Source organism: Rhinatrema bivittatum, chromosome 1, assembly GCF_901001135.1.
Source record: "Rhinatrema bivittatum chromosome 1, aRhiBiv1.1, whole genome shotgun sequence".
In the NCBI taxonomy this organism is placed as follows: domain Eukaryota; kingdom Metazoa; phylum Chordata; class Amphibia; order Gymnophiona; family Rhinatrematidae; genus Rhinatrema; species Rhinatrema bivittatum.
This window is the reverse complement of record NC_042615.1, coordinates 426,162,185-426,188,215: the sequence shown is the minus strand read 5'-3', so window position 1 is coordinate 426,188,215 and position 26,031 is coordinate 426,162,185. Positions and strand designations below refer to the sequence as shown.

The 26,031-nt window shown below is 43.1% G+C and overlaps 1 protein-coding gene across 1 annotated transcript in view; it reads right to left on the bottom strand.

The window, feature by feature from the left end:
• Positions 1-25,767, bottom strand: part of ANP32B (acidic nuclear phosphoprotein 32 family member B) — a 146,385-nt gene extending 120,618 nt beyond the window's left edge. The window contains exon 1 of the mRNA XM_029612091.1: positions 25,463-25,767. Within this exon, the coding sequence (XP_029467951.1) occupies positions 25,463-25,516 (54 nt within the window). The 5' untranslated portion in view covers positions 25,517-25,767. The remainder of the gene's footprint in view (positions 1-25,462) is intronic.
• Between the last annotated feature and the right edge of the window lie 264 nt (positions 25,768-26,031).

Here is a 26,031-nt window from a genome sequence, read left to right as displayed (position 1 = left end):
GATGGGAATGTAAAGGTACGCTTCCAATAGATCCAGGTGGTCAGAAATTCCCCCGACTGCACAGCCATTACCACCGAGTGTAAAGTTTCCATGCGGAAATGTTTCAACTGCAGATGACGGATGACACCTTCGAGAACCAGGATGGGATGAAAGGAGCCTTCCTTCTTTGGCACGAAGAAATAAATGGAATATCGTCCTGTATTTTCCTGAGACACAGGAACTGGGACCACAGTCCTCAGACTAAGGAGTCTTGTCAACGTACTTTCCACTGCCTGCTTCTTCTGCAGGGAGACTCTAAGAACACATCCCGAGAAACACTGCGGAATTCTTATCGCATATCCTTCTCGTATCACTTCCAGGACCCACTGATCTGATGCGATTTTGACCCACCTCAGATAAAAGTCAGAGAGGCGCCCCCTATCGCCTGTTCCCAGAGGTGGGTCAGCAAACCTTCATTGGGAGGCTCGGGAAGTTCCACTACCCGAGCCTGCGCCCCTTCCAGGCATCTAAAACTGGGCATCCCAAAACTGGGTGTCAGATACCTTGGCATCCCAACACTAGGCTCCCAATATCTAGACACCCATGGAATAAGCGCCGCTCAAGGGACAGGTACACAACGAAACACAAGTAAATGCTAGCCTGGACGCACAAGCCCGACTAGGCCTCCAGAAAGACTAGACGCACATGCCGAACTGACAATCCTATAGAGGTCAGCCTAAGAAACTTGCAAAAAGCCATTGAGGCCTACCTCACGATGCACAACCAAGAAGCCTTACAGCAGGGCCTAGCCAACTGCGGCTGCTCAACCTGCTTGGCTGCTCACATCCCTCGACCTCCCCCGGAGCGGGACAATCATCAGAACAGTGCACCGAAAATGGAGACCAGGAGGAAGGAAGCCCTAACAGAACTCTCCTTCACTGTCTCTGTTATTTTTTTTGTTTGTTTTTAAACACTTACTGGAGCTCAGCCTTACCTGGCTGAGTACAGAGATGGTCTCCGGCTATGGGAGCCATTTGCTGTCACTACCGCACTCTGCATCCTGCACCTGCTGCCTTTCAGCTGCATAAGCAGATAAGTCCATGCTGGCTGAAAAAACAGCTACCATCCCAAGGTACACCTCTGAGGGACCTCGGAAATCACCTCAGGAATTCTCAACTGGGGGAGAGACCTTATGGTATCACCGCAGGAGATCGGAGCAAAGCCTCTCTTTTCTCCTTAATTCTCCTATTTTTCTCAAATCGAGCAATCCCCAGTGGGGAGATGCATATCCACCATCTGCTGGAGACAGAGAATACTGGCAGGCTGTAATCACCAGAGGGGGTTTTCAGCTATAACATCAGTTTGTTATACCTCCATCTGCTAGTAGGGGAGCATAAACCCACTTGTTCTGGATTCATCTGACTAGATTGTCCAAAACCACAATAAAAAATTTGAAGTTTGGGCTGCTTGTTTCTAATCATTACATTAAAAAAAAACCACTTGTTACAAATAATTTCAAATACACAAACAGTACCAACATTGTTTTAAAAATTGTTTTGTGAATATCATTAAATCCCAAAATAAGCCCAATTACAGAAGCATGATGGCAGAAAAAGATCATATGGCCCATCTAGTATACCCATCTGCCCAAATAATTTAGCATTATAATTCCCATTATTCCTTTAGAGATCCCCTATATTTATCCCATGCTTTCTTAAATTCAGATATTGCTTTTGCCTCCATCACCTCTAGTGGGAGGCCATCCCATGCACCCACTGGAGGTGCATGAAACGTAAAAAAAATATTTCTAAGATTACTACTGAGCTACCCCCTCACATTCCAGAAATTCCTTCTCATTGAAAGAGGCTTGCTTCCTGTGCATGGAAACCTTTGAGATATTTAAAGGTCTCTATCATCTCTCCCCTCTCTCGCCTTTAGGATGTACATGTTTAGATCTTTAAGTCTATCCTCATATGCTTTAGAACAAAAACCACTGACCATTTTAGTAGCCACTCTCTGAACCAACTCCAACCAATTTATATCCTTTTGAAGGTGCAGTTTCCAGAACTGTATATAGTATTCGAAATGAGGCAATATCACTTCCCTTTTTCTGCTGACCATTCCTCCCCTTATGCAGACAAGCATCTTTCTGGGTTTTTATTGCCATCACTTTATCCACCTTAATATCACCAGATAAGTGGGAACTGGGAGTGATTTTATCTGTCATGCTTAGGAAAACCTCACCTCCAATAGTGTACCTCTCCCTTGGTTTTTGCAAACTAAATGCATTACTCTCTATTGTTTAGCATTAAATCTTAGCTGCCAGACTCTAGATCATTCTTTGAGCTTCACTAGATCCCTCTTCATGTTTTCCACCCTTTGTCTATTACAGATTTCGGTATCACTGGTAAAGAGACAAACCTTTCCCAATAATCATATGTCACTCACAAAAATGTTGAAAGTATCTGGTGCAAGGACCAATCTCTGAGGCACACTGAACCCCCTCCTCAGAAAAAAAACAATTTACTACACCTTTTGTTATCTCCCACTCAGGCAGTTTCTAACTCAGTCAGTCACCCTTAAGTCCCATATCAAAGGTATTCAGTTTATTTACGTCTCCTAAGCAGAACCATGTGAAAGGTCATACTGAAATACAAGTACACTATATCTAGCACTTTCTCTTTGTCTAATCATCCAATCAAATAAATTAATCAGATTCATCTTCACAAGATTTACCTCTGGTAAAACATGCTGGCTGCCTGAGATCTTGCAAGCCACTGGATTCCAAAAGCTACACTATCCCGTATTTTAGCAGTGATTCCATTCATTTGCTCACCACAGAAGTCAGATTAACCGGCCTGTAGTTCCAAGTCCTCTCACTTCCACTTTTATGAACAGGAACCACATCTGCCTATCTCCAGTCCTCCAGAACTACTCTCGACTTTAAAGAAGCATTGAAAAGGTCAGCCAGCAGAGCTGACAGGACCTTCTGTGTATCCCATTCAGCACCCCATCTATTAAGTTTAATTAGCCCCTCACAAACACACTGTTCCAAAAATCAATTGGAGTTTACCTCACAATCTTGTGTTCCTTTCATGTGGTCCTGGCTCCAGGCCCTTCCCAATGAATATCAAACAAATATTTGTTAAGCAATTTAGCTTTTTCCTCATCAACCTCTACATTCAATTGTTACAGAATGCTGCTGCCTGTTTAATATCTGGCCTCTCTATTTCCTTGATCCTAACCGATCTTCAATGGCTCCCTTTCCAATTCAGGATTAATTTTAAGATTGCTTGACTGGTTCATAGTTTACTTAATCGTTCCGCCATTCCATTGATTACAGCCATGATGAAGCCCTATTGTCCTGCAAGAATTTTGTGTTCTTCCCTAAATTTCCTACTGGAGGTACCATCTGTTGACATGATTGTTTGGGGCTGCTCTTGAATTTTGGAACAGTTTACCGGATGAAATGTGATCCGTGCAGCATATTAAATCCTTTAGGAAACAGTTAAAGATGCTACTTTTTGAGCAAATCTTATTGCATAAGTGGCATATAAATAACATTTTTCTCCTTCAGCTCAGTCTCACAATGCTACTTTTGCATTTACTTCTATCACTAATATCTTTAAAAAGTCTAGTTCTCCTGTTTTACCGTATTTGCATTCTCAATTATTTTCCCAGATACTCACCTAAGAACATAAGAAAATGCCATACTGGGTCAGACCAAGGGTCCATCAAGCCCAGCATCCTGTTTCCAACAGTGGCCAATCCAGGCCATAAGAACCTGGCAAGTAGCCAAAAACTAAGTCTATTCCATGCTACCATTGCTAATGGCAGTGGCTATTCTCTAAGTGAACTTAATAGCAGGTAATGGACTTCTCCTCCAAGAACTTATCCAATCCTTTTTTATACACAGCTATACTAACTGCACTAACCACATCCTCTGGCAACAAATTCCAAAGTTTAATTGTGCGTTGAGTAAAAAAGAACTTTCTCCGATTAGTTTTAAATGTGCCCCATGCTAACTTCATGGAGTGCCCCCTTGTCTTTCTACTATCCGAAAGAGTAAATAACCGATTCACATCTACCCGTTCTAGACCTCTCATGATTTTAAACACCTCTATCATATCCCCCCCTCAGTCGTCTCTTCTCCAAGCTGAAAAGTCCTAACCTCTTTAGTCTTTCCTCATAGGGGAGCTGTTCCATTCCCCTTATCATTTTGGTAGCCCTTCTCTGTACCTTCTCCATCGCAATTATATCTTTTTTGAGATGCGGCGACCAGAACTGTACACAGTATTCAAAGTGCGGTCTCACCATGGAGCGATAGAGGCATTATGACAGTTTCCGTTTTATTCACCATTCCCAACATTCTGTTTGCTTTTTTGACTGCCGCAGCACACTGAACCGACGATTTCAATGTGTTATCCACTATGACACCTAGATCTCTTTCTTGGGTTGTAGCACCTAATATGGAACCCAACATTGTGTAATTATAGCATGGGTTATTTTACCCTATATGCATCACCTTGCACTTATCCACATTAAATTTCATCTGCCATTTGGATGCCCAATTTTCCAGTCTCACAAGGTCTTCCTGCAATTTATCACAATCTGCTTGTGATTTAACTACTCTGAACAATTTTGTATCATCTGCAAATTTGATTACCTCACTTGTCGTATTTCTTTCCAGATCATTTATAAATATATTGAAAAGTAAGGCTCCCAGTACAGATCCCTGAGGCACTCTACTGCCCACTCCCTTCCACTGAGAAAATTGTCCATTTAATCCTACTCTCTTTTTCCTGTCTTTTAGCCAGTTTGCAATCCATGAAAGGACATCGCCACCTATCCCATTACTTTTTACTTTTCCTAGAAGCCTCTCATGAGGAACTTTGTCAAACGCCTTCTGAAAATCCAAGTATACTATATCTACCGGTTCACCTTTATCCACATGTTTATTAACTCCTTCAAAAAAGTGAAGCAGATTTGTGAGGCAAGACTTGCCCTGGCTAAAGCCATGCTGACTTTGTTCCATTAAACCATGTCTTTCTATATTTTCTGTGATTTTGATGTTTAGAACACTTTCCACTATTTTTCCTGGCACTGAAGTCAGGCTAACCGGTCTGTAGTTTCCCGGATCGCCCCTGGAGCCCTTTTTTAAATATTGGGGTTACATTTGCTATCCTCCAGTCTTCAGGTACAATGGATGATTTTAATGATAAGTTACAAATTTTTACTAATAGGTCTGAAATTTCATTTTTTAGTTCCTTCAGAACTCTGGGGAGTATACCATCCGGTCCAGGTGATTTACTACTCTTCAGTTTGTCAATCAGGCCTACCACATCTTCTAGGTTCACCGTGATTTGATTCAGTCCATCTGAATCATTACCCATGAAAACCTTCTCCATTACGGGTACCTCCCCAACATCCTCTTCAGTAAACACCGAAGCAAAGAAATCATTTAATCTTTCCGCGATGGCCTTATCTTCTCTAAGTGCCCCTTTAACCCCTCGATCATCTAACGGTCCAACTGACTCCCTCACAGGTTTTCTGCTTCGGATATATTTAAAAAAGTTTTTACTGTGAGTTTTTGCCTCTACAGCCAACTTCTTTTCACATTCTCTCTTAGCCTGTCTTATCAATGTCTTACATTTAACTTGCCAATATTTATGCTTTATCCTATTTTCTTCTTTTGAATCCTTCTTCCAATTTTTGAATAAAGATCTTTTGGCTAAAATAGCTTCTTTCACCTCCCCTTTTAACCATGCCGGTTAAACCTGCTCTCATCTTTGTGTTCTTAGAAAACCATAGCAGCTTTTTTTCTCTTTCCTTTCCTAAGGTTAGTTGCCCTTATATTATCTCCTTTTATTTTTGCTCACTGCTCTTCTTCCCCTAGATTTTCCCAGCTACCTAACGACTCTGAGGTACTCCCCCATTTTAAGAAAGTTAGTTTTCCTGAAGTCTAGAACCCTCACCTTTGAATGAACCTTCAACTTGTGCCCTTGGCACCACACCATCTAGTGATCACTGGATCCCAGATTATCATCCACTACAGAGATACTGTCTCCATTAGTAAGCACCTGGTCCAGTATCGCCCCCTCCAATGTAGATTGTGTTACCAGTTGACAGGACTGTTCTCCTTGCAGAGAAGATCCCCTACTTCTAGATGACACTATAGCTGGGATGTCCCAATCAACATTCAGCAGATGGAAATCTCCTAGTAACAGCACCTCTCCTTTCATAATAATTTTGTGAATATCCCCCATTAAATCTCTATCCATTTCTTTTGTCTATGATAGAGGTCTGTATATTAAACCAATATAAATAGATGTTCCATTTCCTCTTTACAGATTAATTTATAATGCTACCACCTCATATTTTTTAACGCATTTTCACACGTGATTTAAAAGGTTCCAGACTGTCTTTTCAATAATCCATACTCAAATTCACAATGGGACCTACATGCACTCTGTCTCAGTGTAACTGTTTGCTTTCAACACAGCGATAAATCTAGGATAATAAGTTGTGATCTCATATGTGCCAAATAAACTTTTAAAATAACTTATCTTCAAGAAAGTCCCTCCGTGATCTGTAAAATACTCCACTAGCGTCCAAAAAGCTGGGAAACTTTTTAAAAATAGCAGTGAAGCCCCCCACCTGTTACTAGGAGATTTCAATCTGCCGAATGTTGATTGGGACATCCCAGCTATAGTGTCATCTAGAAGCAGGGGATCTTCTCTGCAAGGAGAACAGTCAAACTCTAGGTTTTTTGCACTATTCCCCTTTCCCAAATCAAACCAGCTAATTTTCAACAGGCTGGGAGAAGAGATGACTGCTTCAACAGAAGAAAATCCTGCCCGCTGGCTCAAAAACAAAGATTCTATACTTTAGATCTAATTTTCTGACTACTGGAGCACAGGAGATTGGATTTTCCACATTCATGTCTGTAATTCTTGCAGTATAGAATGTATTGAAATTGCTACTGGCTCCTCTAGGGCATCTATTTATTTATTTATTTAATATATATTTCTATACCGGACTTCACGAATGGAATTCACATCAGGCCGGTTTACATGGAACTTAGGGGAATAACAAGTGTAACCAAACAAGAAGGCTGAAACAAGCAAAGTTACATAAAACAAGGGCATTGAACTTGGGGGCTAAAGTAGCCAGGAAGAAAGGTAGAGCAGAAATAGCAACAAATAATGTAAAACGGGTTATGAGGTTAGTAATTATCTCATTCCATGGGCTGAGTCCGAAGTGTCATTTTGACTAGGGGAAGGCTTGGAGGAAAAGCCACGTCTTCAGTTTTCTTCGAAAGGTATGAAGGCAAGGTTCCAGTCTTAGGTCAGTCGGTAGTCTGTTCCATAGGACAGGGCCTGCTGTGGAGAAGGAACATTCTTTGGTGGTTTTTAGACGGGTGTATTTTGTAGGTGGGACTTGAAGGGTTCCTTTATAAGCTTCTCTGATGGGTCTTTCGGACGAGCGGTGTTTGAGAGGGGTCTGAAGGTCTAGTGTGAGCTGTTTGTGGATAGATTTGTGGATTATAGTGAGAGCTTTATATAGAATTCTATATTTTATTGGCAGCCAATGTAGGTTTTGAAGGATGGGGGTAATGTGAGCACGGCGGTTGGTATTGGTTAGGATTCTGGCTGCTGCGTTCTGGAGCATTTGTATAGGTTTTGTGGCTGAAATGGGGAGCCCCAGGAGTAAGGCATTGCAGTAGTCTGTTTTCGAGAATAACGTGGATTGAAGGATGGTTTCTAAAGTCCTGAAAGTGGAAAAGGGGTTTGATTCTTTTTAGAACTTGAAGCTTATAGAAACAGTCCTTGGTGATATTATTAATTGATTTCTTTAGATTCAGATGATTGTCTAGTATAATTCCTAAATCTCTAGTTTGAGAAATCTGTGGGTCCAGAGCTGTAATGTCAGTGTTGGTCGAGTGTTCAGGGGAGATAAGGATTTCCGTTTTGGATGCGTTTAGAACCAGGTTCAGGCTAGAGGAGGCTTTTTATGGACTTCAGGCAATTTTCCCAGTAGTCAAGCGTTTTTGTCAGAGAATCTTTTATAGGGATCAATATCTGAACATCATCTGCATAGAGGTAATGTGTTAATTTTAGGTTTGTGAGCAGATGGCAGAGGGGCAGTCAGTAGATATTGAAGAGGGTCGGGGATAGAGAAGAGCCTTGTGGAACGCCTAGCGTTGCTTTATAACTTGGTGATTCTCTGTTGTTGACTCTAACCTTGTAGCTTCTATTTTTGAGGAAAGAGTTGAACCATCTGAGGGCGAGTCCAGCGATTCCAATGTCAGATAGACGGTTTAGAAGAATGGCATGGTTTACCGTGTCGAAAGCCGCTGAGATATCTAGGACTAGATATCAACTAGATATCTAGGACTAGAATCAACGAGGGTCATTGTTACCGAAATTATCCAGGAATCTGGAATAGGAGATGTCCTCAGGCAGAGACGAGTGTTCCAGAGGCTCAGGTAGTAGGTCAGAAGAAATTCTGATCAATCCTCTCTGATCCTAAGGAACAACACTAATCCAGGACGCAAATGATGATGTAGGTGACTAAGGTGGAGTCCTTGGTTGACTTAAACTGAAGTACTCCTGAGGAACATCATCTGACTGGCTGGACTCTGCTGCAAGAATGAAGAGGACAAAAAAGCCCTCACAGGGGTTCTGATGAAATAACCCTTGTGTTCCGGGTCAGGAGGAGAACTCCATGAGGGAGAAAATCCGATATCCTGGAAAGGAGAGGTTGTAGGACCTTCCTTGTCCTTAGCCACCTGGGATGCAAAGAAAGACCACTAACTCTGCCACTTTGGTCTAAGGGCTGCCATGTCCTCTGGCCAGATGGTGGTGGAACATCCTCTTCAAAAACCAAGACGGGCTCCTCTTGCAGATCATCGGTAATATTTGTTAGAGATTAAAGAACTAAAGAAAAAACGAGGAATGATAATCTCTTGGCTTACTCAAATGTCCGGTACTTCAACATTAGGTTAGAGATTAAAGAAAGACACTACCAAGCAGATGGGATCCAGTGTTTCCAGATGAAGACCTTGCTCATGAACCTTGATGGAGAAATAACCTTTACAATAAGAGGTAACTGGAGCTTGTCTCCCTCCACACCTCCCATCCTCCCTGAATGCAAATTTGGTAATTTGAGGACTAGTTGAGTATTCAGCACCGAAGGCTGATGCATTGATGGCACCAATCTGTTCTCTTGACATACGAACAACTTGGGTTACAACCAAAATTTTAGTTTTGAGTTACAACCTGAATGCCGGCCAAGGCTCATGCGTGCGGTTGCTTCTAATGGGGCGTTCTTTTCCTGTCAATTGCGGTTTTTTGGGCTTGGTGGGTGGGACTTCTGCTCTGCTGTTGCAGTGATTGGCTGCTGCTGATGATGATGAGGCCTGTCCATCTCAGGCACACCCAGAGCTGCAAATGTTCATAGAGCACATAGGCAGACCCGGCACAGCATTGCAGCAAGCAACAGCATCACTGGTGACCAAGGAAGCTTCTGTGCAGCAGCAGAAAGGGAGTGTAGCACTCAGCTGGCTACAGCAAGGTATCAGGAGGGGAGGAATGAGAATGCTGGGAGGGGGAAATCCTCCCCCTCCTTCCCTCCTGCAAGCCAAAGATGTCAACTTGAATGGTGAGTACAGTATGAAATTGTTTCTGGTAGGCTAGGCACATTTTATAACTTTTTAGTGAGTACACTAAGAAAATTATAGGTGTTTCTGGTAATTATGCACATTATACAATGCTTTTTTATTATGAAAATGTTAGATAAGGGGTGCTTTGGGAGATTCGGAACGCATCATGGGTATTTACATTATTTCTTATGGAAAAAACAGTCTTGACTTACAATCAACTTGAGTTACAACCAGCCCTCTGGAACGAACTGAGTTCGTAAGTCAAGGGTCCACTGTATTTATATCTGATAATGTGCCAGATAATAGTTATAAAACTTTATTCAAATTTTCAGCATAAAGATACTGTTGTCATACATATTTTGAACAAAGTGGTCATTAAATTGCACATTACATTTTAAGAAAATACGAGTGATCAGACAAAACGTCTTATTTTTAATTTGTTTCATATTAAACTATTATGCATCACAGAATAGCAAAATCAAAAATCCATAACAATAAAGGAAATAAGAGTCCTGTTCAAAAGTCTGCATATCCTTAGTTCTATTGCCCACTGTTACTTTATTCCATTGGATCCACATAAATTGTAACAGTCGTACCTCAAGCTGGAGATTGAACAGAGATTGTACAGTAGCGAAGGAACTCTGTACCCAGTCCAATCTATGATTCAGCAAGGATATGAGGCAGACGCTAGACAAACCAAATCCAAGACCAGGTAGAGGTTGAGGCAGGCAGCAGACAAATCAGATCCAAAGTCCAAGCAGGTGTCGAGGCAGATACGGAGAGACTCAAGACAGTGAAGCACCAGCACAAGCAAGCCTATTGCAGAGGCACGGAAGTGCAGCAGAGGTGGCGTTTAAATCTCTAATGTCCCCGCTCTCACCGTGGGAACTTCTGGCAAGGATTCTCAGCGTGACGGGGGGGGGGGGGGGGGGGGGGGGGGGGAAGTGCAGTAACAATCATCAGTTCCACTTTTTTAGCACACACAGGGGCCGATTCAATAAGATGCACATTGAAAACGGGCGCTCGTATTAAGTGCCCATTTTCCTATCATACACACAGGCACATCTCCTGGGTACCAAATGCAATATATAAATGAGGGGCTGCGTAAAAAAGGACGTGCTAGGGGAGGCTTGTGCATCCCTAATATCCACAACTACAGCAGGCACTCAATATGAGCATCCATTTTTATCCCGCTTCTTCTGGCTGATTTTGCTGAGATAGCTGAACATGCCCATAGCTAAGTGCCGCTTGCTATGGGCGTCTAAACTGTGCATCCAGAAGAATTTATTTTTTAAATTAAACCAATACATATTTATTTTTCAACACCGCAAGCAGTAAATTTAAGTTTCACAATAATACTAAGTCAGAGGAACCACTGAGGACAGTTTTTTTTTTTTTCCACAAGCCTGACGCGGAATGACTTTACGCCTCCTCTGGAGTTAAATTTGCCAGCAGTTTTCTGCATTGGGGGTAATAGCTAATAGCCTCATCTACATGGAATTTACATGTGATGGGCACTATTGGCTATGCATTTGTTTGGGCACGTGTTTCAGACACGCTAATTTCTTTATTGCATCGGGTGCTAGTTTAGTACGTCCAAAATGCATGTCCAACCGTGCATAAACCCGTGCGCTAGGCTGGGTGCACCTTATTATATCGGCCCCATAGTGCAGTAAACCAAACACCTCTCCAGTCAACTTCATTAAACAATGTTTCTAAGTCTTCGTTCCATTTACTTATCAACTGCTGTGGGGTGTCTATTCCACACTCACACAAAATCTTCAAGAGAGAATGTAAGAGTTGTAGGGTTTTGTTTTGTTTTTATTATTTAATGTCCATTTTTATTTTTGCAACACTGCATTGGTATTAAATATGTACATGTCTAAATGCTGCTTTCTATGTTGACACCAAGGTAACATTTCAAAGAGCAAATCACTTATTTTCATTAACAAAATGTTGTAAACCACCTTGAGATAAAGTTGGAAAGGCGATCTAGAAATGTAAAAATTACTTTTATCATTTAAGCCCATTCCCACCCAGCATGCCCAGGTGGCATGGTTAACTTCTGTTCTCCTGAAGCCTAGAAAGAAATCTCTTCCAAGACAATTTCTCAATGCCTTTCTATTGTCAGCTTAAGCTATGACAATGGCGGCGGCAGCAGCAGCCACCTCCCCCTCCTCCCTATGCTTAAACTGTGCCTAAATCCTGCCAGCCCTGTCAAACAGAAGGCTTCACTGTCACAGTACTACCACCTGAGAATGTGTCAGCCTTTTAGCAATTACATTTTAAGGGATTTTATTTATGATTTTTTTAATACTCTGTATACACAGGGCAGTATTTTTAAATCGCAGTTCTTCAGAAGCCCCAAAACAAAATACATGAAAACTTTGGACTTAGGTTCTAAAGGGATACAAAATGTGTTTAAGAAATTATAAATCTTTAAAGGAGTTTAATTAGCACAAAAATCTGAAAATGTTTCCAAAGTTAACAGATTAACATTTTCTCCCCATCACATACACTCAAAGAAACTACTAAAACCTATTTTTCTGAAATTCAGTTGATTAAAATGAATTGAAATTCCAATCTAGTCTATCACACCCAATTATTTTTGGGTAAAACAGTGAGCAGATGAAAACTGGGAATTAAATCAATGGACTCAAGAGGAGAGGGGCTATTTTACAAAACACAGCTGATCTCTTTTGGCTAGAGATTAGCAGCGAGTGGTTTAGTCTGAAGAGGCTCCACAAGTTGACGATCTATGTTGTCCGACAAATCAAGTGATGCTGGAAGAGAAAGACCTTAACTCCTAAGCTCTTCTACTTTGTTTTCATTCAATAAAAATCACATGTTTACAACTAACTGGTTATAGTACTATCCATCAAGTGTTTCTGCTACTTAACTGCCAAATCCAAAAAAAGCAACTAAATGTCCTACAAGCATTAAATATACTGTCTTGGGCAGGAGTAACTCTCTCCTTTTCCCAGATCACTAGAGCCAATGCTTTATTGCAGTCCCAGTTCCTAACGAGGAAAGGAATACACTTAATTTTCAAAACTGGCTTCATCACTAATCCCTCTTCATTATGATCTATAAACCTTGGAAACTATTAAGAGGAATGCTACAGAAATTAAGTCAATTAGCTCATTATAAGCTTTATATAGCCTAAGCAATTTATCTCCCTGGTCCCTAAATCAATGTGCGTCTGTTACTCTATAGTTCTACAAAACTAGGGTGGCGTGGTAGGGAAATCAAATAAGTATTTAATGAAAACAATAGCATGCCAATGCTGTATTGGCACATTAAACAGGCACACGTAATTGGGTGCCCACTCCCTTAACGCGCACCAATCCACCTCTCTGGGGCGCCCAATGCAAAATGTAAATGGGCTGCCGCGGTAAAAAAAGGAGGCGCTAGGGGAAACTCGCACCCCTAGTGCCTCCTCGGCAGCGGGCACCTGGGAGAGATAGCTGTCAAGTCGATTAGGTAAATGGACGCTCAATTTTAGAGCATCCCTTTTCCTAACTTGACCGCAGGCACTTTTGTTTTTATTTTTAGGGACAATTCTAATTTTTGTTTCTTCCACTTAATATCGCCACGATATTAAGTCGGAGGAAGTACAGTAAAGCAGTATTTTCTGCTTTTCTGTACACTTTTTGAACTCATCCAAAATTAATGGCTATTCGAGGCAGGCGTTAGTTTTGACAAGTAAAAATGTGCACGTCTGGCGCACATTTTAATTTTGCATCGGGGGAGGGGGGGGGGGGAATAGTAGCCTCATCCCAATGCATTTGCATGTGATGAGCACTATTACCTACATGTGTTTTGGATGCGCTAACCCCCGTTTTGCATTGGGAAATATGGACGCGCATCCCAAACGCACAGTCCAATCGCGGGTTGAGCCATGTGCTGCAGCCAGCGTATGATATTCCAGGTCATTTCCGTAGAGAGGTTATCTGTGAAAAGCTATAGTTTTGTTTCAACATTATAGCTTGGTAAATAGTTTCCGTGATAATGCATAATTTTTGTATTAAGACTTACATGATTTTAGTCAATGCATTTTTCATTCAAATTAAAAAAAATAAAGATTTTACAGATCAAAGGTTTCCAAAGAAACTAGACTAGGTGCATCTCTCAGCTGTCATTAAGTCATGAATTGTTTTCCCTCAAATTTTCTGTGTAGTAACACTTCCCATGCTTTGTCTATTTGCCATAGCTTTATTTTGGTAATCTTACGTTTGCTATATGAAAGCACCATATTTTATACTATATAAAGAAAAGTACATAAAATAACCTATCAAAAGCCACAATTACCAAGCCCATCTCTTGGATGTACTCATTTACCAGCATCTCGCACTGTAATAGACACCACATACTGGAACTAGACCACATATCTATAAAGACAAAGATAACATGGTCCAATATTGTTTTTACATGAGCAAAAATCCAAGTATAGCTCCTCCCCTCCCACACGTAACACCAGTGAACGTCTATATACTCGTGTGTCTGAACTTGTATCAGAGTGCAATCCAACATGGTCCCCACATACACAATGCATTCAGAAAGTATTTAGAGCCCTTCACTTTTTCCACATTGTTACATTCTAGTCTTATTCTAAATTGAATACTATGCATTTTCCCCTCCTCAATCTAAACACAATACCCCATAATGGCAAAGCGAAATCAGATTTGTAGAAATTTGTGCAAATTAAAGAGAAAAACAAATCTCACACTTACATAAGGTTTTAGACCCTTTGCTGTGACACTCAAAGTTGAGCTCATGTGCATCCTGTTTCCATTGATCATCCTTGAGATATTTCTCCAACTTGATTGGAGTCCATCTTCAAATGATTTGGAAAGGTACACACCTGTCTATAAAAAGGTCCCACAGTTGACAGTCCATGTCAGAGCAAAATCAAAGCCATGAAGTCAAAGGAATTGTCTGTAGACCTCTGGGACAGGACTGCCACATAACACATGTTAACTGTTATGGGTGTGGACCCTTGGACAGAGGTGGAGTTGGTACAACCTTCAGAGTGGAGCCCTGCAGGTCCCCACTGTCGGCTGGCAAAGACAGGAGGAAGCAGAGGTTCAACTGGAGCTTTGCCTGTACCAGCCACGTTCCCCTTAGGTTAAGCCCTTAGGTACCGGAGTCAGCAGGTCTTAGGTGGGGGCCTAAGCTGACAAGGAGATCAGTGGGTGTTGTCAGACGTGCAGACTTAGGTAAGGGCAAGTGGTGTTCAACAGAACTCCAATAGTCAGGCAGTGGTCAGTGGCAGGCGGCAATAAAGTGAAGTCCAGGAAACAAGTCAAGGTCAACTCCAGGTCTCTATCCAAGGGAAGGCAGGATGGAGAGGCAGGGTAGGGAGACAAGGAGGGACACAAGAGGCAAGGCACACTGAAGAACAAAAGACTAACCACAAGGACTGAAGAACAAGACTAAAGAAGATTTGACCACAAGATCGAGAAGCTGGGACTAAAAAAAAACAGACGAACTTGAGACCAGAACGCTGGCAACTCACACTCAGGCAGATACAGAAAAATGCGCAGGAGAGCGGGCAAGTGCATGCACAGGCCACTCTCCTGGGCGTGCGATTCAGGAGGGTGGCCTATGCAAATTAGGGCCCACGGTAAAAGGAGCAGCGGCTGTCAGTGGGTTTGACAGCAGACGCTCAATTTTGCTGGCGGCGGTTCTCAAACCCGCTGACAGCCACAGGTTCGGAAAACGGACGCTGGCATAATTGAGCGTCCGTCTTCTGACCCGCGGGCGGATTTTAATTTTTATTTTTTTTTTTAATTTTTACTTTTTTTTTTTTTACACTTTTGGGGCCTCCGACTTAATATCGCTATGATATTAAGTTGGAGGGTGTACAGAAAAGCAGTTTTTTCGGCTTTTCTGTATACTTCCCCGTGCCGGCCGAAATTAAACGCCAGCCTTTGGGCAGGCGTTAATTTCTGAAAGTAAAATGTGCAGCTTGGGTTCGTTTTGTCCTTTAGTGAATAATTATATAGTGTATGAATCCAATAATTTGTTACCTTAGCAGTAATTCACCTTATTGAGTAAATACCCAGTCCATGCTGGGATATAGATACTATGATGATTTCTATATGAGTCTCTGCGCAAAAGAGAATTTAAAGCTCTGAGGCAGAATTTATTCAGGAGCAGATTAAGCTGAAGTTAAGATAGCCACTCCTAAGGAACTACATGTCCTAGGATCAGACTAGAGGATGGTATCACCAGTGAAAAGCTGATCAGAGAGAAGCCAGCCCTTTGCAGCTATAGGCTGCTAAGTTCCCTAAAAAGGCAGCAAAGAAACAACATGGGGGAAGAGAGGAGTACAGCACAGCATAGCCTGTCTGTCTGTCATGCAGCAAGTCTTAGAGATGAGAAGCCTGAGCCAGATTAACTTTTCAACTGTTGAACTGTTATGTTTGAATTAAGTGACTAAACTATATCTATACTGAAGCAGGCTATAGAGTTGAAATACTTGCACAAGTTCTGTGAGAGGCTAGTCTTTCAGAAATAAAGGAAATGTAATATGCCATTGAACCCCTTAAAGATAAGGTCAGTATTAGGCACAAGTAGTAGAAGGGAGCTCAATGTACTGTGTGCCTCTGAGAATTGGGAAATAATAAGGGGGATTCTAGTAGATAGAAAAAAGCAACACTTATTGTGAGGGCTAAAAAAATTAAACCAAGTGTGTGTTAATTGAAGCTGAGTTTGGCTGTGTAAAACGCAGCAGTACTGAGGACTTAAACCTAAAGTGGTTGTTAAAGATAAGTTTTTCTGTGTAAAATGCAACTGTGTTCCTGCAAAAGCTATTTGTTAAGTAAGCCTAGGCTGGGCTGGGTAGATGTAGTGATTCCATTCCAAAAGCACTTTAAATTCTAGGTTAACAAATTGTATGATTTGTACTACGAGGCCAAGAGCCTAGTAGCTAAGGAAGGTCTTTGATTGCAAGTCTAATGGCTGGTGCAGAGATTAATCAGGGCTAAGGTTGTGCATTATAACAAATAGTAGCAGAGTATTTAAATATACATATGACACTGCTGGTAAAATGGAAGCTAGTGCTATGGTGTCAACTAAAAGGGGTTAAAGGAAAAGTTATGTGAGAGAATCTTATAAAAGGTGACCAGTATGATTTATGTTTTGGGAAGACTGGTGATTTTGAAGTTCCTGGAAAGCTGCCTAGAATGATGCAATAAAAAGGTGTTTAAAACCAAGTTGTGAGTCAGTAAGACTTATTGGGGTTGAAGGGAACAGAGAAGGTATACCACAGGTCCAGGCTCAAACGAAAGCCTCGCATGTAGCTAGTTAAGCAGGACCATGCCTTTTGTTGATAAGAGGGTCTATAATACCTTGTAGACCTGTTAGCCTTTAGGTTCCATGCTTCTACAGTGCACAAGTCCCATAATGGAATCAGCTAGAACCAGAGCATGCTAATCTCAGAGGTGTTCTAACCTCTTAAAGCTATAGGAACCATATAATTCCAACCTTCCTACCCGGAATGCACTAACTTGCCCTTAGACGCCATCATACTGCTCCAAGGCCAGGCACCCCGCCATTACAATACTAGCTCTGTTTTTTGGCAGAGGGATTGCACTTCTTGGCGAAGCAGAATCGGGCGAGACAAATGCAGATCAAGATTTGAGAAGCGTGGAAGGAAAGGTAGCCAGGAGAAAAACGGAAACCATATCCAGACTCCATGATTTGGAGATCTATGAAACAGAGATTGTACATTAGGCACTGATTTATCTGGCCTGCTGCTCAGAGCTTTGAATGTATGGTACAGAAGAACTTTTAAATTAATTAATCGATCAACCAACTAAGACGGAGGTCCTTGGATATTTGGCACCATGCCTCTACAATTTGGATTTCGTCTCTCTCTGAAACAGAGTTCAGAGAGATAAGAACTGGACTCAAGTGTGTACTGACAGCGAGGACAGTGCTGAATCCAAGTGTTCGCTGTCATAGGCCAACAGCAAGCACGATGCAGAGGTGAAAGCTGACGCCAGCATGAAGCCAAGAGTAGTAGCAAGTACTGCTTGAAAAGCCGAAGAGACAACTAACAAATGATGACAGTTTATAAATGTGGGTGGTGTGCAGGGATCCAATAGGGTTGGTTCGCTACATTACATTTCTTAATGTGTCAGGCTTCATAAATCAATGTCGGATGCAGTTCGAATTACAGGCACCTTTGTTCCTAACAGATCAAGTCAGTCATATTCTATCCTTGATGGATGGCTCTGCCCTTCTCTGGGCCTCACCCCTTTGGGAAATAGATGATCTGCTCGAAGGGGACTCTGATAAATTCTTGCAAGAATTCCGCAGTTCTTTGATGAGCCTGGTTGCTCAGCTTCCCTTGTGTCCGAACTCCTGCAGATCGGACAAAGTTCTCAGTCCATGTTATAGTACTCAGTGCACTTCCACGCCCTGGCCTCTGAAGTTCATTGGGGCAGTGACAACCTGATTGCAGTCTTCAGGCAAAGGCTCTCGGAGCGCATTAAAGTCAAGCTGGCTGCCAGGAATCTGCCTGCCAGTTGTAGGGCTTAATCAGTCTAGCCATCTGTCTGGACCTGAGGTTCCAGTAGAGGGGCTCGTCGCCCCATCTGCCTCACCCCGAATTTCCAGCGAATAGTGGCCTCCAGCATACCTGAGCTGGTCTACTTGCACCAGTAGAGACCATGCAGGTCGACTGCCACAAGCTGTCTGCAGAGGAAAAGCAGAAGTGCCAAAATGTCAACCTGTGCCTACATTGTACCTCATCTGGGCACTTTGCAAGTCGCTGCCCGGTTAAGTCAGGAAACTCCAGGACCTAGGTCTGATGAGAGAGAGGCCACTCTAGGTCATTCCTGCACCTCTCCACATCTTTTTGTACTGGTACATCTTTCTTGATACTCTTGCCCTTCTTGAATACCAGCACTGGCGGCAGTTTTATCCATGAGGCCTTGTTCTATCACTACTGGATACTGATAGTCCCTTTGGATACTCTGCCCTCAATCTCATCCATATTCAGAGAACCTTTGCATGGACATGTTACAAGAGCCACAATACCACTCATCATGCAAACAGATTATCTGCATGGACAGCAAATCAGTTTTTGTGTTCCCTAAAGCGGTCAATGCAGTCATCTTGGACCTATCGTGGTTCAGGCTACATCAGCCCCACATCGATTGGGGCCATGTTACAGATTGCGAAATGGAGCTCTCACTGTTAAGAGCGATGCCTTGCCAAAGCCTTTCACACATGGTGCCCCTGGCTCAGACAGTTACCTCAGAGCTTCTGGGTCTGCCTCCACAATATAAAACCCAGCTGTGTATTGGAACTTTGTGTCAGCAACGGATCTCCTGCATCTGCAGTGTGTGTTGTTTCTCTCAGTTCCTGCTTGTTCCTGGTTCCTACTGGTTCTCTCATCATCCAGCCTTGCCATATCCTGACTGTCTCATCCTTGAGATAAGAGTATAGCCAGTCCCCTTTTTGCAAAGGGAATTAAAGTGCCCAAGGACCCTATCTTGAACTTTTCTCTTCAGAAACATCAAGGCTCTTAGGTCTAGAATAGGATGGAGTACCCGTTTTCTCTGGAATCAGACAGTACTTGGGAGTAAAAACCCCATTCTGTTTCCTGTGTTGGAATGGGCTTGACCATGGTGGTCTCTAGGAAGCAGAAGAGCTTCTTCTGAAGCAAGCCCTGATGCAGAGTCTTCCCCCAAGCAGGGTCTGTAAGTACACCTAACAGATGTTATCTGTATCCTTATTTTATTATACCACAGACCCTGACAGAAAAGTCCTCTGGCTATGCTATCTGTGATCCAGTCAAAACCCCAGCCCAAGTTTTGGCTAGGGTGCTAGACATGACTTAACTGCTCTCTGTTGCCTGATGGGCACCAGGAGCCTGTTGTGCACGATATCTAGGAGGCACAGGATTACATCTCTTCTTCCACATACTCAGGTGCCTCCTGACAGAGGAGGGCAGGTCTGGAGTGGCTGTAGAGAATTGCTGAAGCATCGTAAAAGGTTCAATGATCTGTACCACCACTTCCTTCACCCTATTTCCAAAGATATTCTCTCCATTACACGGCATGTCAGTGAGTCTTTCCTGGACCTCAGCTCAGAGGTCTGAAACCCACAGCCAGAAGAGTCTGCAAGCACCATAGCAGAGATTCTTGATGCAGTCTCAAGACATCAAAAGTCGATCAGACATGTTTTCCATGTGCCATTCCCTCCTCCCACCATCATTTACTGCCATTTCTGATGAGGGAAGAGCCCCCCTGCCCAATTAGACTCCCCATTTTCTATCGCAGCAATAGTCCTGGATATGAAGTTCACAGACTCTCACATTCCTGCTTGTTCTCTGAGAACTACCGTACTACTACTTATCCCTTCTATAGCACCATTCAGGCTCAACAGAGCTTACAATCTAATCAAGGCAAAACTGTACATTTCATTTTATTAAAAATACAAAAAAAAAAATGCAAGAACAATGAATTAAATAATCTTCAATATAACAGTTCTCCTAACACAAACTGTTGTACTGATGATACAAAGCAGTGTTGGAGGGAAAATACCATTTTAAAAGTATGTTTAAAGTCAAACATATAAAATTTCACATTTCTTCCCCTCCTCTTGGTAGGATGCCTGATAATACAAACCCCTCATGTTCTACAACTGGCCTTTCAGCAAGTCTAAGAAACAGAGAAAATACATTTTTCAATAATCATACTTAAAATACACTATTTATAAAAGGAAAACTAGTAAAGTACCATCTAGCATGTTTATTTCTTAATTTGCTGGCCAGGAAACTAAGTCAAGAAAAATGTCTTGTTTTCAATGGGATCCCAAAACACAGAAAGTGACTACAATCAATGGCAGAAGAGTCAAACTCACATTCCATGACTACAAGTCTAACATTCTGGCCATTAGATCACTCGCCCCTCCATAGATTACATATTCATTTTACTGAAGAAAATGAATATTCTTGGCCCTCTTCCACCAGTTTATTTAACTAAATTGCCAGCCCAGTCAGTACTTACCCACCATCACTTACTGCCATTTCTGATGAGGGAAAAGCCCCCCTACCCAATTAGACTCCCACCGTACCTTTCCACCTTTCTATCACAGCAATAGTCCTGGATATGAAGCCCAAACTTTCAGTTATGCACCCTGAATTGTACCCACAAGTGTACCTAGTGAGTTATTGCTGGAATGTCCCCCTCCCCCTCAAAAATAAAATCAGGTATTCTGTGAGTGGTGCTTCCACAGCTATCATCCACTTGCTTTCAGCACGCTAACAAACCAAGTCTCCTACATGGCAAAGTGCACTGCCAATACTAGGCCATAGGCCAACCATGAAAAAACAGGAAGGTGAAATTTCCATTGAAAAAGAAATTAGTGGACAAGGGTTACCATGAAATTGTGAAGATGAAAGTTTAGACGAAACATGGGAAAATCATTCATTACTACGAGGGTGGTGGATGCCTGCAACAGTCTACTTGCAAAAAAGTAAATGTAATAAGCTGAGCATTAAAACTCTGCACTAAAATTCAGCACAGTTTAACCCACATGCTAAAAAAAAAAAAAAAAAAATTCCCGAAGCAGTATGTTAATGGCATGCTAATGCATCAAGAGTTAAGAAAAAATAAACACCACACCTAAAACTGTACATAAGAAATGCTTAGTACACATAAAAAACATGATTTATGCACATTGCTGAAAACATGGTTTATATGCCCAAATCATGATTTATGTATACAAAATGTTTTTAGCACAGAGATCATATTGTATGCACAAAGCCCATTTTCTGCACATAAATTCCAAGATACAGAATCCTGCACCGGAACTCAAGCTTCTGCTCCTAGACTAAACTAGCCCTGGAAACTTAATTCCAAGTCAAGAGGTTGAGTAAAACGTTTCCAATGGTAAGAAAACATGAGTTAAGCTAGCACACCTCTCTGCATTAGGGGAGGGGGGTAGTAATAGCCGATGTCTTTACATCGGGAGGGGTGCTAACCTGTATACATAGACTACAACCTGTAAAACCTGTACGCTCTACCAAGCATCTCTCATTGCATCAGCCCAGAGGTAGCGGAAACCAAAACTAGAGACAGAATTTGAACATGCTTAAGATAGACACAAATTAGAGTGGTGGAAGTGGGGATAACAACCAGGAGAAATGAGGGAGATATTTTAACTGTTTGCTGTCATACAGAACTTAGGGCCAAAGAGGAAAGCCCATAAGGTAGCCTGGAAATACAGTGGCACTAAATTTCCAATAAACCTGGAGTAAATGGCACAAAGCAGCCAGGGTTACAAGCCTAACAATGAGTAGAGCGCGACATGTTTTGGACTACAGCCTCCCTATTTTGGTGGCTGTGCATATTACTTCAAAACTTGGTGGTAAAATATGGGGGAGGGGGGGCCTAGATGTTGGATTAAGTATGGGACTTGTAAGAGCCAAAAAAAAAAAAAGGACAGGGCTTGAAATATCCTAACCAGGGAGGTGGTGGTGGATAGCACAGTAATAGAATTTAAATATATTTGGGACAGATATACAGAATCAATGCTATAAGGTGCATTTGGCACTTCAATTGTGCACCCAGGTTTTGAGCATAAGCTTTACTGCCAACACAGCAAGGAGTTTTCCGCTCAAAAATTGTGTACACAACACTGTGCATTTTAGTTAGCGCCCTTGCAAGGAAATTATATAGCTATTTCCTCCCAATGAGGATAGGTGTGCCTACATGACTCCTATTTTCCCAAGCGCTGGACATCTTATTCCTGATCAAAGGTGGAGTAAAGGTTCCAGTGCTTGTGTCAGAAGTGGTCTGAGAGCATCAGTTTCCAGGGATGTGACAACAAGCTCTGCCCCAACTCTTGGAGGGGCAGGGAGGACAGAGGTGTTGCACACCAGCTATCAAGCAACAGAGAGGTGAAAGGCTCCAGGTCATCGATAAGGTGTGTTGGGACATAAGCCTTGCACATCTCTCTGGAACAGCTCTATTTTTTGTTCCTGATTCCCTTTAAAATTGTAATAACCCCTCTTCCTTCCATACCCCCCTCTTTCAGGCCTTCCCTCCCTCTCCATGATTTACCAATTTGTTTAAGTTCCCTGATGTACCAATTTGTTTAAGTTGAGCCCAACTTCTCTCCTCCCTTGTTCTATGTAAGACAACTATTGTTATTGTCAATGTTTTGGTTGTAATGTAAACCAGATTGATAATTAACTGTTAATTGAACTTCGGTATAAAAAAGTTATAAATAAATAAACAAACAGCTCACTGGACAGTCTGCTCTCATACTGTCCTGTGCTGCACATCCCAGCACAGGACAGTGATCCACAGGCATCAAATCACCCTAACTGCGAGCAAGAAAAAAAATTAAAAAAAAAAAAGCTTACCCCAAACCTCAAGCTATGCTTGCAAAGACAGCTAGCTGCCTGTGTCTCACTTGCCAATAGTTCAAGGCTGGGAAATCTGTTTTTATTGTGCTTCAATCGCCTCTGATTAGCAGGTTACTTCTTCCAGTGAAGTACACAGGAAAAGCGAGGAACTTCTGCTATGTGACATTACCATAGAGGTTAAAAATGTGCGTTCAGCACGGGCTGAACGCACATTTTCCAGTCTGCACACTTTTTTTTTTTAAACTCCTGAAGCATAAGCATGCTGCATCGGGAGCTAAAAGAAAAAACTGTACGTTCAGCACAGTTTTAATGCACAGGTTACTGCATTGCCCTGTTAGAGGGCAGACTTGGGCACAGGGTTGAGAGCTTGGGTAAAAGACATGGAGAAGGGAGCTGGGATTACTTAACGTATGGGAATTTGTGCGCTTATCCAGCCAAAGGAGCAAAGAACAAAAGGACGAGGACGGAGCAGACAAGATGGGTCAATTGCTCCTTATCTATGTAGGTCAGCATAAAACATATATAATTAAACCACACACACAAAATTACACCATTTAACGCCACCCCCTTCCTGATCACGTATATACTAGGACGCAAAAAATGTATTTGTCTTCAATTGATTTTTCAGTTTTGATAGGTTGCAAGCCCTGAAACCATGAAAAGGGCACGCTTTAGAGGTCAGAGGTTCCGTCTTCAGATGTTTTATTTGCAGAAGTTTTTTGCAATATTATGCTGCTAGACACGCCTGAGGCAGGGAGCGCCAACGGCTTCCGAAAATCCTGTAGCGAAGGGAAGGGGAGCGCATGAACTTTGTGGTGGTGGCGGCGGCTGCCTGTTCCAGAGGACGACCAGACCCTCACATACAAACCATCGCCACCCGAAAATTAAATATAAACCACCTCCCCCCGCCCCCCACAAATAAGAGTGGCGAATGTCCATGATGGCGGTCGAGAGGGAAGGAAAAATTCACTCCCCCATATTATGATGATTCGAATTAAAGCCATTGCTGTTTTTTTCTCTTTCTCTCTCTCTCTATCTACACGTGGAGAGATTATGTATTTTACAGAGTCACACTCGGCCCATGCGTGTGCAGGGTCGGTGCCGCCGCCGCCGCCGCGGCCGGGTCTCGCCTCACTGACACGCAGGCGGCTTCCCCTACATGGAGCCGGGGAGGGGGAGGTAACATGGCGGCTCCTCGCTCCCCGTGTCAGGGAGGGAAGAAGGAACGGGGGGAGGAGGAGGGGTGGTGGCGGGTAGATAGGGCAGTGGCTGCAGCTCCTCTCCGGGCTCGGGGGCGCGCAGTTAGGGCTTTCCCGCCTATAGGGCGGTGGTGAAAGGTCCGACCGGCGGCCTCCCGCCCAGACTCCAGCACGAACTGCCAGAAAACCTCGACCCAGCTATCAACCGGGAGAGAAGCAAAAACAAAAAAAAATTTAAGGAAAAAAATAAAAAAAAAAGCAGCAATGCCGGGCGGGAGAAAAAAATAATCATAGGTGCCCCCGGCCACGACCAGAGCCCGAAGAGCGCTAGCGGCGCCGCCGCCGCCGCATCCAACCCCCGGCACTACAGGGCGCCGCCACCGCTTACACCGCCCTCCTCCTCACTATAGAAAACAACCAAAAAAAGCGAAGGCAAAATAATACCCCCCCCGTCGCCGCCGCACACAGCTCCTGGGTGGGTCCCCTTGCCGCTGCGGGGCTGGTTACGCACTTTCTCGCCCCGTTTACCGCGCGCCCCCGATCGCGTAGTCACAAATATGGCTTCCACGGTTAGCAAAACAAACTAAAGTACAGCTTTTAATACCGTCCTCCCGAATTAATGCCCCTGTGTGTGTACACACGCGTTTTATATGTGCACCGTGTAGTTGCAGCTCTCCCCCCACCCACCCCCTTTCCAAAAACACCCAAGTAAGAAGGGGAGCAGAGGGCGGCCGAAGTTTCACACGTCCCCTGTTCATTCCCCTCTCAGCTCCGGCTCCTCCAACGCGCTGAAATAAATAAATACTTACAACAAATAAATAGCCGCCGCCGCCACCACCAACCCCCACCCTCACCTCAACCTTCCCTCCTTCACAGTCACATCCTGGCCGCCCGCAGCACTTTTCTCTATTTATTTATTTTCACGTTCGCATCCTTAGAAAGGAGGTCGCCGCTTGACTTCAGTCAACTCAACTTAAAAACATTTCTCTCCTCCACGAGAAGCAGAAACTAGTCCTAATACAGCGACCAAAATAGCTTCACCCTCCCCGTTTTGTTTAAAATTTCCATCCAAGGGTAATGGGGAGTGAGCCCGCCCCATGTGCTCTTCATAACGATTGCGCTGCAAGTTGTTAGCGCTAACAGAAAAGTGCCAGGCGACAGCAAGATTATAAAGAAATAATGTAATAGATATACACACGCACTCAGATACCCAAGATATTTTCTTACATCAGACGGCGTCCTGTTCCTCAGCTCCAGGTGGATTCTCTTTTTCATGTCCATTTTTTTTCCTCCTCGTTTAAATTTTCTCCCTTTTCTTTTACAAATAAAAAAAAAAAAAAGGAAAAGTTTCGATGTGGGTTCTCCTCCAGCCAAAAAAAGTGGAGCCCGAGATGTCCCTAACGGAGGGGGGGGGGGAGGTGAATACGGCTTCGCTTTTCTATCTGCTGAACGTGCAAGTACTGCGGGGCCAAAAAAACGCCAAGTTACTCGCAAGAGCTAAGAGGAGAAACCATGGAGGGAAATAATTAAAAAAAAAAAAAAAAACCTCACAGGACCGGAGGGGGGGGGGGGCGCTCCTCCCGAGCGCCCCCCTCGGCCGCAGCGCCGCACTGCAGCTTCAATAGGGAAAGGCTGCTGGGGAGCAAAGAAATGCGACGAGGCTGCTCGCTCGCTTGCTTCGCTTCCTCCCACACCCCAAGCGCTTGAGCCCAACGTTTTTAACGAAAACTGTTACCGTGTTATCGCTCCCCAACTTTCGCAACCCCCCCCCCCTCCAAAAAAAAAAATCTGTCTGT